At 31.9% G+C, this 16,591-nt stretch overlaps 1 protein-coding gene and 1 long non-coding RNA gene across 3 annotated transcripts; one reads left to right on the top strand and one right to left on the bottom strand.

The window, feature by feature from the left end:
• The first annotated feature begins 173 nt into the window (after positions 1-173).
• Positions 174-9,470, top strand: LOC105672758 (bestrophin-4). Of its 2 annotated transcripts, XM_012367904.2 has the most exons (10): positions 174-609; positions 3,026-3,354; positions 4,310-4,630; positions 4,989-5,322; positions 5,593-5,814; positions 5,897-6,195; positions 6,307-6,351; positions 6,735-6,949; positions 7,276-7,561; positions 8,007-9,470. In XM_012367904.2, exons 2-10 carry the CDS (start codon positions 3,284-3,286, stop codon positions 8,332-8,334), a joined length of 2,121 nt encoding a protein of 706 aa, XP_012223327.1. In that variant the 5' UTR covers positions 174-609; positions 3,026-3,283; the 3' UTR covers positions 8,335-9,470. The 2 variants fall into 2 exon arrangements, with proteins under 2 accessions (XP_012223327.1, XP_012223330.1); XM_012367907.2 differs by lacking the exon at positions 6,307-6,351 and having other exon boundaries at positions 180-609.
• A 2,970-nt stretch (positions 9,471-12,440) lies between these two features.
• LOC136999425 (uncharacterized) lies at positions 12,441-16,528 on the bottom strand. The gene is made up of 2 exons (XR_010889802.1): positions 15,145-16,528; positions 12,441-15,004 (listed from the first exon to the last, which is right to left on the bottom strand). It is a non-coding gene; the product is annotated as an uncharacterized lncRNA (long non-coding RNA).
• Positions 16,529-16,591: the final 63 nt, after the last annotated feature.

Raw genomic sequence — 16,591 nt, 5'->3', positions numbered from 1 at the left:
ATATAGACAGATACATTTCTTAATAAAAACAATAAAAAGAAATTGAAATCAAACAACAATATAATTGCCAATTGATGTAAACAACGGAAACCGATGAAAAGTTAGAGATTAAAATCGAGAATTACAGATTTATCAGAATTCTTAGAAATTACAGATACAGTTATCAGGGAATTAATTTACGAGATAATCGACAATGGTGAAGGAACTGGGCAATGTTCGCTAACAATGAAGATACCGTCTGCCTGTAGTGCATGTAGTGCCAAAGTAGTTAAGCGAATACAACGATTATGAGCACCACTGTGTCATGCGGAAGAAAGAGATGTCGGAGGGGATGGAGCCGAGAGGGTGAAGGTGGAGAGCGCAGAGGATATCGCTGTGTGCGGCAGCGTGCTGCGGCAGCTGTTGCCTCAGTAGTGGCTGGTGCAGGTCAGGCGGTATATTCGTCTGTGTGATGACGTGAGCGTGGGACGTTCTCTCACGAGTGTGCGTCGTTTACCTTAAGATTCGCGCGTGTCGTTCTCTATACTGACACTTCTCGCTAATAAGAGAGCGTGAATCGATCGAATCAAGAGAGCAAGCAGGAGAGCGAGCGAACGGTTGGTACAAATCGTAAGTTCCACTTGCGCGTTGCAGCTCGCCCTTTGTTCCTTTCTAGATTTCTACCTGCACAAAAGCAAACGCGGAACTATCGCCTTTTCATTGTGACGTTTCCTTTTCCGTCTATTTCGAACGCTCGGTTATAACTTGCAGTCATGAAATTATTACACAGCTGAGAGAGACACGTTCCAACAGCTGATTCCCTAGTGTGTTAATAAGTGAAGTAACGTGAGAATATAATGAATTTTATGGTCGCGTTTGTGCGATAAGTAATCGCGCGCGTGATGCAAGGTCAAAAACTGATTACCGATCACACGTGTCCAATTTTACAGCTAATATTTTGTTTCATATTCGCTAAAAGAAGTGTATAAAAAAAATAACTGTACTGTAATACATGCGGCGTTTAAAACGCACGATAAGATACTTCGCCTCACAAAATCGATTACGTCTGTAATTACGTTGGAGGACAAATTTTACTGTGTTATATGTACAAGATTACATCGCAACACGTTTTCTACTTTTTCTTTACTTCGCGATTCACACTATTCAATTATTAAAATGACCGCCTGACCGCGTTTCAGCCGGCAATTCTGTGTCACGTTAAAATTTAATCTAAAAATTCTTGTGTACCTTTTCGAAGCGCTGTTTATTCAGTTGGTGAAGATTGTCGCATTTGTCAAATAAACGAAAATAGAATTAAAGATTTTTATTAATAAAATCCTCATTGTCTTCACTAGATTCTTTTTACTTAAAAGTAAATTACTGTTTTAACAATTCTGAATTTTATCTGATTTTCCTAAACAAAAATGAATGATTTTATCTAAAATAGACAGGAAGGCGGCGGCAAAGCTTATGCATCGACCTAACATATTCAGTACGCGTGACTGTGTCATGCTTTTGCTGCCTTCAGACTACAATGACGTCACGAGAGTGATACCTAGAATTTGCATCGTAATATTTCCGAAGATCAATCGAGATTAACGGTCACCATAAATGATGCACCGATCATATCTTAATAACGTGACATATTTGCATATATCTTCATAATGATAACACGATAATGCGAACAAGGATGAGTTCTGTAAGACACAATGCGAAATATGCCGCGGAGAAAAAAAAAATTAATTCCACAAAAGAACTATTTTCTGAACAGCAGAATAAAATTAAAATTTCTTGCATCCTTTTATTATTATTTGTTCTATTAATAAATCTACACCTACATTCACTTTATATTGGTTATTTACGCCCGCGAAGTAACCGTGACGATTGCAATTAAATGTCAAATGTGAAAGAAAAACGTTAATTAAAAACTTAATTTCTTTTATGCGTTTTATCATTTCTACTCTCTCTACTACAATTTCTCTTCTTTTTTATTTTATTTTAACTCAAAAGTTGAAATTTCTGTAAACTAAATAAAGAAAAGAAAGTTTAGAAATTTGAGTCAATGAGTTAATCGATTTCGGAAACTAGAAATTCAATTTCACATAGAATGCATTTCTATCAATTTTTTTATGCATCTATTATTATCTACATGTATTTTGCACAGTAAAATTCCTTGTAAGAGAAATTGAAGGACTGAATTTCTGTTTGATTATACCCGTTGCGTGATGAAACGTCTATCCTTTAATTGGAAAAATCAGCAACTCTACACTTGCGGATAAATCATGCGATATGCAATGTGTCCTTGGTACAGGCAACATTTCATATTACGCGATCTATTTTAAAAGAATTTTTCAAACGGATCGAATTTTTCTGCATTAGATTCACCGGACTCAAAAGTTTGTCTTCGAGGACATTTCAAAGAGATTGCCACAAAAATAATGAATTGTGACGAAGAGTTAAAAAAATGCATTATTTCTAATAAAGAAGGAAACTGACAATTAGAAAATAAATTTGAATTTATTGTAAGACCTTTGAAGAATCGTGAGAAAAGTATTTCTTAGCAATGTCATTTCGAGAAAATAAACTTGCTACACTTTCGAAATACAAATGGTTGTTTATGTTTCGAAACAATGATATCAACGAGGTGACTCGAATGCCGAATCAGGATCCTCTCGTATTATTTTAAAGATTATAAATTCTCACGAATCGGGTGTAAATCCGTAACTCGGAATGAATTCGCATTACCGAGAAAAACTTCTACCGTGCAAATTTATAGAACTGTTAAAGTCCGATAACGTATGATAAAAGACATCGATAACAAAATGTTAATAAATTTAAAGGCGTTGAAGTGACGAAGATACATGAGATTATGTCGCAAGTTCACCTCGCATAGTCATGTGAGATAAACTCACCTAACACGGTTCTTTCTGCAAAGCAGCGAGAACGAACGACAATTGCATTCGGACAATAGTTCTATTCATAGCATAATTGATTTTCGCGAAAAGTGCGTGTATTGCAACTAACGAGTTCGCATCTGCTGATACAGCTTACGTAATCGCGTCAGAGGCGGCGTGTCAAAGATGACCTTGGCAGTTTTCTATCGACGGACCGTTGATTCGGTTGCATCGCGGAAGCGAAGTTGGAGATGATGCCGACGAGAAGCTGCCACGCCTGGTCTTTACTTTGAGACGAGATCTCCCAGGGAAAGGGAGATGTCACGAGTTGCCTACCCGCGAAAGTGCAAGCGTAGTGCGAAGAGTTGAGAGAGAAAGAGTAACCACGTGGAACACGCGCCGGTTGAGAGATGACGGTCACCTACACTGCCGAAGTAGCCACTTGTAGAGGCCTTGGTTGCTTCCTCAAACTTTTACTAAGGTGAGATCACGATATTGCCTTCTTGTTAATACTTGGAATTAAAATAATTGTCAATTTAAATTTAAAAATATTATCTAAGTTATCTGTCAATGAAGATTTTTAGATTTTTCCTAGTTGGCGGAATTATCGAAGCTGTTATTTATAAATATCATAATATTCAATTTTTTCTTTATTTATATTTTTCCTCTTTTTCTCTACATAATGTTACTTTTTTCTTTCTACAATATTCTGCATTTTTATTTTCAGCTTTTGATGCACCGTGCGCGTTAACCTGTTAATTTTAATACATCGCTACTTTAATTTCCAATATTTTATTGTCCATTTATCTCATTTTCCATTTTTATTTTTTTTTTCTCATTTTCCGCTTACGATTCGAGCAATGCATGCAGTTGCATGCAATAAATATCAAGTAAATTGATGTGCAAATATAAAATTTTCCTTCTTCACATTAACTTTTTCACTTCGTGCAAAACTAACATGTTGTAGACATAGTCAATAATGATATGCATGTAAATCGTCGGTGTTCTTGAGAATAATACCGCAAGTTACGTTGGAATACTTCCAATCTCAGGGGTGACGAATGTTTCCAACGTGCTTGCATAAAAATACGACACCCGTCATCCAAACTTGACACACTTCGAACATAACGACACTAACGTGGAGAGACTAAACGAAGATACGGTCTATTGAGGCAGGATTATTGACTTTCAGCTCGATAACAGCACGCGAGTATTTGTTATCGCTTCTTTATTACTGTGCAATGTCTGCATGTTTCGAGCATGACTAATTCTCCGTCAGACCCTAGAGCGCACTATCTTTATTAGAATTTCTGCCAAGAGGCGCGCGATTTCCCGACAGATCGCTCATTAAGAGGCCATCACGGATAGTCATCACGTTCTTCTCGTGACAGATGTTCTCCGCTCGTCTGATTTACGAGCTGTGCGATTTGTTTCAGATGGCGAGCAAGCGTTTACAAACTCGTCTGGATCGATCTGGCGCTCTTCCTCTTCATCTACTACTCTTTGTCTGGTGTCTACCGATTACTGCTGAACGAGGAACAGAAGAAGACGTTCGAATCCGTGGTGGCGTATTGCAATGCATACAGCGATCTCATACCGTTGTCGTTCGTCTTGGGTTTCTATGTCAGCATCGTAATGACTAGATGGTGGAATCAATACATGGCGATACCATGGCCTGATAGTATCGCGGTCTACGTATCGTCCACTATACACGGAAATGACGAGCGCGGTCGCTTAATGCGCAGGACGATCGTTAGGTACCATTTAAAAAATGTATAAGCTTGTTATTAGAATAACGTCAACGAATAATGTTACGAATAAAATTCGTAATAATTTTTTCCTTTTCTTTCAAATTACAGAATGAGATTGATTGATCTTTATATCGAAATATTGATATACACATCTGATTATAATTATAAATCAATATTAAATTTCTTATTAATTGTTGAATTTTATAGAAAAAGAAAGATAGAAGCAAAGACATCTTATCGTAAAGAGAAAAATGTTGTTTAAAATTATTTCGTATGAATTTTACCAAGAGTATACGAGTTTCACTTTTGACAAATCTACCAGATTTTTCTTTTCTTAGTAGACAGAAATGAATTCTGTTCATAGATACGTATGCGTTTGTCTGACTCTGGTTTTAACGATGGTTGCACCGCGGGTGAAGAAGAGGTTTCCCACTATGGAGCATTTCGTAGATAGCGGTCTGCTCTTGGAGAACGAATTATCGATATTTCAGAGCCTAAACACAAAATTTCCCAAACCGAGCAAACACTGGCTGCCTATAGTTTGGGCCGCGAGTATTGTGACCCGCGCTCGAAGGGAAGGTCGGATTCGGGACGATTTCGCAGTGAAGACGCTTGTTGACGAACTCAATAAATTTCGCGGCATGTGCGGCAGTATTTTACACTACGACACGATCAGCGTCCCGTTAGTCTACACACAGGTGAATTTACGCGCTATCTATTAAGTCAATAATTACGAAAGGCAATTAATACAGCAGGATGTGGTTTCTCAGAGGCAAATAATGATATAGAAGGATAAAAGTAAAAACCAGAAGCGCGATAAAAAAAGCAATTACACAAAAATCTCGAGAAGTCATGAACAAATGTTAGAGAAACGTATATTTACATGCTTAATGAATGTGTAAGAGAATCGTGCAATTTATCCTAGATATGAATCAGAATTTTAAATTTTGTTATTCTTTTTATTATAGGTCGTAACGTTAGCTGTATACACATACTTTCTGACCAGCGTAATGGGTCGTCAGTGGATTCAGAAGTCGGAGTCGAACATTGATATGTACTTCCCAGTGTTTACGACATTACAGTTCTTTTTTTACATGGGCTGGCTGAAAGTAGCCGAAACTCTAATCAATCCGTTCGGCGAGGATGACGACGATTTTGAAGTGAATTGGTTAATCGATCGCAATTTGCAAGTAAGAAATACTTTTTCTTATTGTTCTTGAAATATTAATAGCTAATGAATAAATAATATTGCGATTACTCACCGATTTGAAGGTAAGCTACTTAATCGTGGACGAAATGCATCACGAGCATCCTGCCCTCATACGTGATCAGTATTGGGACGAAATATTCCCCACGGAGCTGCCATACACCGCTGCAGCGCAACCCTTTCGCGAGGAACACCCTCAACACTCAACAGCTAACATACAATTATCCGCCGCGCAACAAGAACTGCAACCATCGTCGGTTAAAATCGAGGATTTGGCACCGGATTATCAGCAAAAGTTCAATCCCGATCTTGCTGATGATGCCGCGTCGGGAATACATTTCACTGTAACCGGCAAAATGTCTCGGTAAGTGCATGTTACTTTTCTGAAATTTCCAAAATAGTTTACTGAATATTTTTTGCTCAAGTTTATATTTATTTACATTTATCACTTTATATATTTTTAATGCAAAATCAGAAGTGGTACAGAAAGCACCGATCTTAGTAATGATGGATTAATAAGGTAACTTTCATTTTTTATCTCGCACTAAATTAATATAAAATGTAAAAGTTTATTAGAATTAAACGTGGAAAAATTATTCCGATAATAAAGATGTACATATGTAGTAATATTAATCATGCAAAACAATGTTAAATAATAAAATTGGATTTAATGGAAAAAAATTGGCCGCACATAATAAAAATTGCCAAACTCTGAAAATAAAAAAATAATGGGAAAGTTTAAAGAATCAAATCCTTTAAAAAGTCTTTATTTTTTTACTTTTTCTTGTACAGAAAATCAATTTCAATTTAAAAAAAATTGATATCGATTTTTTATATAAGGGAAATAATCGAGATAATAACTGGTTGCATTTATAATTTTAAGCTTTACTAACTTTTTATCAGGAGTGCCAGTAGAGTGAGTACCCGCAATCTCAGTGGTGGTTCAACTCCCAGCATCTTAGGTGGTTCGCTCACGAGGGTAAACAGCGTCACCAGTGTACTGAAGCGATTGTTTAGCAGAGAAGACAGGCCGGATGGTGGTCATACAAGCGATACTAAAACTCCAGGAAAGATTCCTCCTTCAAGTTCGGCTGCATCGTTACAAGTTCGCCCACCTGGTATGTCTCTAGTTTTATATTAAATATTGCATTAAAACAATGATGAACTTCTCGCTAACACTAGTACTTTTATTCTTATTTTGAAAATGATTTTTGTGGGAGAACAATAATAATAAATTTTTCACGATCTTCGTTATTTTTTATTTTTTGATAAATATATATATATTTATAAAATACGACGATGTTTTGATAAAATTACTTTATAAAGATGTCAGCTATTTAATTTTCTCATTTTTAAACTCTCTCTTAAGTATCAAGTTTTATTTGTACGAGCAAAATTATTTGAATTTACAAAAATAAGATAGAACATAACGTAAACATCGCAGGTGCAGGTGGTTCTATGAGGATAGGCGTCATCGAGGAAGTGGACGAGCAAATGACACTCACATCGTTAAAACAATCGAATGATAGCGGCAGACCTCATGTACAAAGTATATTTGCGCAAGGCCCGCCGCCGCCGAGTGATCCCGTCGACGTTCCCGGTGGCGCGCAATCTCGCAAACGAGAAATATTTTCTACGAGCGCACCTCCTTTTTCTACAGGAAAAGAAGGTCTAACGAAAACTGGAAGTTCAGGATCCGACAATATGCATGAAAGGCAAAGATCTTTAAGGTTGGTAACTTAATGAAAAGTCTGAGACGAATTTAAATAAGACAAGGCGATTTTCAAGAATTATTTCAGGATTTGTAAATATTCTCGAGATTCGATATGGATTATTTACAAATTTACTAATTTAATCTAACTAATCTAAAATTTTATTAGGATTCAAGATCTTAGATGACGAAAAGTGCTAAAATTTGTGTATAATAATTTCTAGTAGATATACATTTTGTTTTATTTCTTTTTAATCTTTGGATCATATGTAAATGATGATATAAAATGCATCCAAACGCGAATTTTTCAACAGCTCAAATTAATCTTAATTTTATTAGAAAAATACTTTTTTAGAAAATTATATCCAATTAGAGATTTAAATATCCTAAAAATTAAATTTTGCTAGAACTGCATTTTAATTAATATTAGATCTCTGTTCTTATAAAATCTAATTTAATTTCAGGACACAAGAATCCAGACACTCGATGCCATCAAGCGTAGTTTTCGAGCCGGCAAGTTACACTGAAAGTGGAATAAACGATGATGCAGCCAGTATAGTGAGCTCTTCATGTTCCAGTGAGACATCTCCAAACGAATTTAAGAAATTAAAAACTGAGAGAAAAGAACGAAGGCGTAACCGTAGATTTGTACGAAGCATTAGTGGGCAAATCAATGCACTGATCGGCAATCAGTCGAGTCCTCCCGATTCAGAGACCCTTTTGCTGACAGAATTAGCAGACAGATCGCGATTCTGCATGACGAGAAGCGAACACGAGGAAAGTGATCAGTAGTAGGAAAATAGGTTGTTATTACATCGAAAATGACTGGCCTAAACAAGCTTTAGTTTAAAAAATAGAATTGAAACAAAAAGTATGATCATACATCACCGCACATAAATGGCATAAATTTTTTACACGTTTTTGATGTACTTATAATACAATATCTCGTGAAAATTGTTCCATTATAATTATTATTAGTCAAGGTAAAATATAGCGATTATACAAGTATTATTTTTATGTCAATTGCGAAGTTTTCTAATTTAATTTCTTGACATCCTTTTGAACTCAGCAGGATAGCTTCTATAGCTTTAGCAATGTAAAGTTTGTAAAAAATTAAGAATTGTTTTACATGGGTTTAAATATGTACAGGATGATTATTATTGATACTATTGTACAACTTACGAGGAGCTTCTAATTAAAAAATAAGTTAAAAACTTAAGATTAAAATATTTTTACGAGGCCTTGTTTTATTTAGCACTTTTTTAAAGAAATATTTAAAAAATTGCAAATTTAATGATATTTTTACATTTAGTTATATTTCTTACATTTGTATGATTTTGTATAATTATTATATAAATATATGATTATTGTATAAATATATATTTATATAATATATAAATTTTATAATATATAAGTATATTTATATAATCATTATATAAATATATGATTTTGTAAAAATAACTTTGTATTGTCAAGAATAGATTTTCCTGTATAATGTAGCTCCACTGTTGTACAAATATTTTTTGCAAAAAGAAAAGAAAAAAATTTAGCAGATAAAATTTCAAGTTCCTTAGCTTATTTATAAATATAAAAAAAATAAAAATTTGATATTTTTTTAGGTAAATATATATAGTGAGAATATGTAATTATTTTTGCGTTAAGAACCAAGTGTAAGTGTAGTGTAACATTATTTCCATAATGTTCAAGAAATAAGATAAACCGAGAAAGGTGCTATAAATGGAAGCTCTTAATGCTCAATTGATATATTCAATTAACCTGATTTATACAACAGGTTACGAAAATAGGAGGCATCATTTTTATAAATTTTTCAAATTATTTACAAAGATGAATGACTTCAGATTTTTGTAAACAAAAAACAACTGTTGAATAAGAATTATTTAAATAAAAGGTGCTATAAAAACTTGAAATGTGCTATAAGTGAAAGCTCGTTAATGCCTAATGGATACATTTTTTAAAATTAAATTTATACAATAATGGTTATAAAATTAAGAAGCATTATTTTTTTAAAAATGTTTTAAATTATATACAAAAATGAATGACTTCAACTGTTGGTAAATAAAAAAACGCTGAATGTAAGGACTGTTTAAATACTTATCTAATTAAAATATATATCAAAATAATTTAATTTTTTATCTAATTTTTATGTAGAAAATTACATATAAACTTTTGAAAATTACATTGTGATGCCAAAAATTATATATAGAAAAATACATTAAAATATAATTTTTATATTTCATTTTGGTGTCACAAGAGCAATGTCTTATAGGCATATAAATGTAAATTATTTGAATGTTATTTAAATGACATTCCTCGATAACATACTTTTATTGATATTCTTTCATAAGTCGTTTATTTAAACAGTATTATTAAAATATAATATGTTTGATAAGATAAAAAGTTGGTTCTTTTTTTAGTAAAATATTATAAGTGTAATGCTCTTTTTATGTATTTTTGTAGTAAAATCACAAAAATAAAAGCATAATATTGCTTTTATTAATCTTTAATTAGATAAAATAGGAATTTTTAGCAAATTCATTTTAATAGTAATTAATAGTAAGCGTTATACTCTTAGCATTTTCTATTTATATGTATAAATACGTGTATTTTTAAATAAAAATAGAAAATAAAAAAAATTAATAGAAGCCAGAAAATCTCCATGAAAGAGGAAAAAATCAGCAAATTATTTTTTTATTACAAATAGATTAAAAAATTTAATAAATTATAAAAAAATTAACCGATATTTTTGGAAAAGTAATTTCATCATTGTTATATCCTTATGAAAAAATGAGAAATAATAGAAATTATTAGGACCTTGAATAAGTTCTCGCTGTTTTTTTTGTTAAAAAAAAACATTAATTTAAAATATAAGGCTTACAATAACTTTACTCAAAGTATTGTCCATCATTAGAGACCACTTTCTCCCATCTTTCTGGCAGTAATTGAATCCCCCGTCGAAAAAACGATTCATCTTTTGACGCAATCCATGAATCGACCCATTTTTCGGTTTCTTCGAAAGAATGGAAGCGCTGCTCGCTCAAACCATGCGCTATCGACCGAAACAAGTGGTAATCCGAGGGGGCTATGTCCGGTGAATACAGCGGGTGAGGTAGAACTTCCCATTGAAGCGTTTCCAGGTAAGTTTTGACTGGTTTTGCCACATGTGGCCGAGCATTGTCATGTAACAAAATGACTTTGTCGTGTCTCTGCCCGTATAGTGGCCGCTTTTCTTTTAGAGCTCGACTCAAACGCATCATCTGAAGTCGATAGCGAGCTCCCGTGATAGTTTCATTAGGTTTAAGCAGCTCATAATAAATTACGCCCTGCTGATCCCACCAAATGCAGAGCAGAAGTTTCGAACCATGGATATTCGGCTTTGCCGACGATGTTGATGCATGGCCGGGCTTACCCCACGATTTTCTACGCTTAGGATTATCGTAGTGTATCCACTTTTCATCTCCAGTGATGATACGGTGCAGAAAACCTTTTCTTTTATGCCGTTGAAGCAGCAATTCACACATGAGAAAACGTCGTTCAACGTCTCTCGGCTTCAACTCATACGGCACCCAATGTCCTTGCTTTTGGATCATTCCTAACGCTTTTAAACGTTTTGAAACTGTTGACGCATCTACTTGCAATGTTTTCCCGAGCTCTACTAGCGTCTGACATGGATCTAGATCAAGCAATGCCTCCAATTCTTCGTCTTCAAACTTTGTCGGTGCTCCAGAACGTTCTTTATCTTCAAGGTCAAAATCATTATTTTTAAAGCGCCTAAACCAGTCTCTGCATGTCGTATTCGACAGAGCATTGTCACCATATGTTTCAACAAGAATTCTGTGTGCTTCAGCTGCAGATTTCTTTTGAATAAAGCAGTGCAATAAAATTCCCCGCAAAAACACTTTATTTGGCACAAAAGTAGACATTTTCGCAATAGGTAATTAAACACATGGTTGACACTGTGGTAAACTGTATCTACTAGAATTTGAGGTTACATATAGTACTACTTAGCTGATGCGTTTCCGTACGAAATTCCATGCACAGAGTGCCGCTACGCCATCTTTTAAGAAACAGCGAGAACTTATTCAAGGACCTAATATAAAAATATTTACTTTTATTTTTCCATAGAAGTAACTTTCAGAATATTAATAAAAATATCACAGTATTAGCATGTTCTTTAATAATATTTGTTAGTTTTTTATAAATATAAATTAATCATAATCCATTACACAACGAAATCTTACAGTGCATTATAAATAATATTAATAAAATACGATCAAGGACTTTGAGCAATCTTTCGTAATTATTAAAGAATATGCTTTTATAGTGATTATAAGTCATATAGGATAATATATATGTATTTGTGTGTATGATAATCGTGCATTATTTGCATATTCACTACATAAAATGGTTCTGCTTTGGTTCTACGTATTTGGCGGAATCAGTATTTTCAAATATGAATATCATAAAATCAGAAATCAGAAGTAACTTAATTAACGAATATTGATCAATGTTTAAGATTATCCTTATTCTCTTATAATCCTGATTTTCAAAAAATTGCGAAGTTAGCGCAATGTCAAAGATCTCATTAATATTTATATTTTTTACTTTTTTTTACTTTATGTTCATATTTTGATTTTTATTTTATTTGAATTCTATTATAAAATTTATAATTTTAAATTTGTATTTTTATATTAATTTTATTCTTATTAATTTGTTTATAGTTTAAAACTTGGTTTATCCCTATTAATATGTTTAATAAACAGTTAAATCATATTCTAATTTTGTATTTTTCCTCCTATACACATGAGTAGATCGCGAAGTCGCTCTTACTAAAAAAAAGTAGCTTGCAGGTGTAAAAAAGTGGGGCCGACTAAAGCATCTTTGGTTTGTTTTACTAAAAATAAGAATCTTCAATATTTTTTTTTTTTTTTTTTTGGAACTATTGGGACAACAATGTCCCACAATATTTGAGACACAAGTCTCAATGAACCTTCTCATGGCAAGAATACTGCTCGTAGGTTTTGCCAATGCCTTCGAGAGAATCCAAAGCGGGTATCGAAACCCGATTCTCTAGCTTACTAAGCTAGTGCATCAGCCCCACGCCACTTACGTGACGTGTATCTATGATGTTGAAACTTAATTTCTGTTCGTGGATCGAGCTTTTGTTATTAAATGTTATCATATAATAATTGTATTATTAATTTTACACACACACATTATTTAAATATAAAAATTTTTTCTTGCCATAGAAGGTTCATTGAGACACAGTAGTGTCTCATTAGTGTCAATAAAAGAAAATTAAAAAGAGAATTCTTCATTATTCTAACAGATCTGGTTTGGTTTATTATCAAAGTTAAAATAATTTTATTGCTCAATGTTTAAGATTATCCTTATCCTCTTAAAATCCTGATTTTCAAAAAATTGCCAAATCAGCGCAATGTCTAAGATCTCATTAATATTTATATTTTTTTACTTTTTTTTAATTTTATTATATGTTCATATTTTGATGACTTGCATTAATGTGTCTCATATAATGTAGCACATTGCAATTATCTTTCTCCCTCTGAAATCGGTACAAAACGGCGTACCAAAGATAACTCACTATTCTCGAAGAACGCGCTATAGAATAAAGAAAACAGTCGAGATGGGTAGATTGAAAAGATAGAAATCAACTGCATGCAGTTCATACGCGATTTTCTACTTATAAATCGAGCGACTTAGATAAATTAAAGCGTCGTATTTTTGTCTCGCTTTATTCCACTGAGCAACAACGATAAAGCTTGAAGAGCGAAAAAAAAATTAATCAATTTAATCTTTACATTGATATCTGGAAAAGGATTAATTAATCCATGACTGTATTTTTACAATTGATGCGTAAAATGTTAAGAATTGTATTCTAATGCCATGCATTTTAATCCTTTTTGCATTTTATTAGTTTTTATATATTTCTTTATATGCATTTTTATAGTAATTGTAATAATTAATTAGATCAGAAACATAGGCAGATAAATTTATATATATTTAGAAGTTTATATATTTGTAATATCGATTTATACAATAGCTATACAAAAAAAATTTTTACAATACAATTTACATTATGCGAATTCACAAATTAGGAATGATAATGAGACTAATTTTTAATTGTTTCAGAGATTCTGCAAGCCTTTCTTACAATTGTTATTAAATCTATTGCTTATATTTGTTAAGTATAAATTATAATTAATCTTTTTGTAATTTGTACAAAGTAAAACGATAATGTGAAAATACTTCTTTATTATTATATATTCTACATATTTGTGTTACATATTTTTTACATATTAAACTGTCGCTTTTGATTGTCTAATTTAATATTATAAGACAATAAAAAAGAGAAAAAATATAAAAATTAATCAAATGTTACAGTAAATTTCTATTTTTGATTGAATAGAAATTAAATAAATAAATTATATAATTTCTCTTAAAATTCCATTGTATTAATGAAAGTGTATCAGTTATGCATTCTATTATAATTAATATATTATAATTGATGTATTATAATTGTTACAATATTAATTCTCAAATCAATTCAAACGTTTAACATAAAAGTTAATATATATTATATATATATATATATATATATATATATATATATATATATAATATAATTAATATATATAATATATTATTATAATGTATAACGTATGTCAATATATATAATATATTTAAAGATTATCTCTACCAAAGTCATATAATATTAAATTGAAATCACATAAAACTTGTAAAATATAACGGAAGTATGTATAAAAACATAGATAATAAAAGAAAATAAATATGAAATATGTCGCAGTATTGATTGGAAGATAGTTATAAAATTACATGTTTGCAGAAAATGCTTTGTTGATAAAATCGATATAAATAAAAGCAAATTACAGAATAATTAGACATGTCAGAAATACGATTTTTTTCGAAATACGAATTGTTTTCAGTTATTCCAAATCATTTAAGTCATCAAAATCAAAATTATTGCTGGCTGCGCTACTTGAACGTTGTCAAAGTCTTTTTTGGATAAATCTATGAAAATATTAAAATATGTATTAGAAGTATTAAACGCAATTCAAAGAAATTAAAATTTTATAACATAATGAAGCTCATTGATGTCGTTTCTTTAATTTTGTGTTCTTGTGGATGGCTCAGATATACTGTTTGTTTCTTGTATTGTTACCCAAGTCATTGTACTGTTTCTTCGTGTTTTTTTATGTAGATTGAGAAGGTAAGCTTTCAAATCATAGTGTTAGAACACTTCTTGCATCACACATAAAAATAATTAATTAGTTCAACATTCTTTTACCATAGGATTTTTTCAGAGATTTCGAGTTATTTAAGTCACTAATCGTTAAAGTCAAAACTATTCTTATTGCTGGCTGGCTACTTGCAGATCCGTTGTCAAAGTCTATTCTGCATAAATCTATGAAGATTTTGAAAATATTTCTTAGAAACGAATGCTATTGTCTTGATTATAGTGTGCACATTATATATATAAGAGCGCATTAAATGCTTTTCAAAAAAAATAAAATTTTGTAATATATAAATATTAATAAAACTCACCATTCTTCTTTCTTTACTTTTGTGCACTTGTTGATGGTTCAGATATATTTCTTTCCATGTACATTTTTAAGGTGTGTAAATACGTTTTGTGCAAGAGAAAGCTGTATAATCTTCTTTTTTATTTGTTTTTCACACTCTCTACATTTTGCACTAAATTCATTATACTGTTTAACATATTTCCACACCAAGCTATGTTGCTTATTGTTATCTTTCTTTGGTGGCTGCATATTGTGTCGCACTGATAAATGACATTTTAGATTACTGTACGATCTTTTTTGTATGGCCGAGCTCCAGTCGCATTCCGGTATTTTGCATTTAGCTTTTGAATCGTTAATTTTTTCGAAATATTCCCATATCCAATGTTTTTCTTGTAGTTTTATATTATAATGTTCTTTTTTAAAATGCCTATTTATGTTTGATGTTTCAACGTATTTTATGTTATGTTCCTTTGGCAAACACAATTTACATACTGCTCTAAAATTCTTTTTTACTTGAAAATGTTGCAAAAACTCGCTATGGCCTTTTTTAATATCCTGTGATATAGACATTGTCTCCGTCTTTTACGACAAAGTGCTAATAACTCACTAAGATGAAAACGGACTGAATGATCTAACGCAACGTCCGAGTGCGAATAGTACGGTGTATATATTATGAGAAATGTTTATAAACTTTTCGACCTAGTATCAAGCCACTCTCGATGTAATGCAGAAGAACAAAATTGAATAATGCGATTGCTTTCTTCACAAAATCGCAATTTACGATAAACATGTAAAGCCAATAATTGCTCATATATATAATAATTATAAAATATATTTTATCATGTGAAACATATGTGTCACATCTTAAATTAATATTAAACATTAATTAAACGTGATTGTACATTATTTAAGAAATATACATTATAATAATTATAAATGTGTCACGAATACACTTGTTTTTCCAAATATTTCGGATTATTTAAGTTCATAATCGTTAAAATCAAAACCAGTGTTGCCCAACCTTTTTGTATATGTATACGAGTTGCTTTTTTTAATAGAGTGATCTCGTGATCTGTTCATGTACAGAGGAAAAAATATAATTTGAAATATAAAATTGGAATGTGATCTTAACATTTATTAAAAATATCAATAGAGACAAACCAAGTGTCAAAATATATAGAAGTTAATAGAAACAAAATAAATATTAAAATTAGAAACGATCCCTTGCGTTATTATTCATAATGTTACCAACAGTTTTAAAAAACTTGAACATATCTTTATGTGCCACGCGCTCAAATATTCCCGGGGCACAACTATTTCCGGCGTTAGGTTAGGTTACGTTAAATTCGGTAGTGTCGGTAAGGGCGGCTGGCTGGTGCTTAACAGTGTTAAACAGTCGGCGAGAGATGGCGGTATCGTTTCATTACGTGCAGAGACGCAGAAGTAATTACATGGAGTGGGAATAAAGA

Source organism: Linepithema humile, chromosome 1 (assembly GCF_040581485.1).
Source record: "Linepithema humile isolate Giens D197 chromosome 1, Lhum_UNIL_v1.0, whole genome shotgun sequence".
Classification (NCBI taxonomy): Eukaryota; Metazoa; Arthropoda; class Insecta; order Hymenoptera; family Formicidae; genus Linepithema; species Linepithema humile.
This window is presented reverse-complemented; position numbering and strand designations above follow the sequence as displayed.

Excerpts from the sequence above, each read along its gene's own strand:
- LOC105672758 (XM_012367904.2), top strand. The coding sequence starts at position 3,284 with ATGACGGTCACCTACACTGCCGAAGTAGCCACTTGTAGAGGCCTTGGT. Across the intron at positions 5,323-5,592 it reads TCCCGTTAGTCTACACACAG|GTCGTAACGTTAGCTGTATA; the intron begins GTGAATTTACGC and ends TTTTTATTATAG. Across the intron at positions 6,352-6,734 it reads AGTAATGATGGATTAATAAG|GAGTGCCAGTAGAGTGAGTA; the intron begins GTAACTTTCATT and ends ACTTTTTATCAG.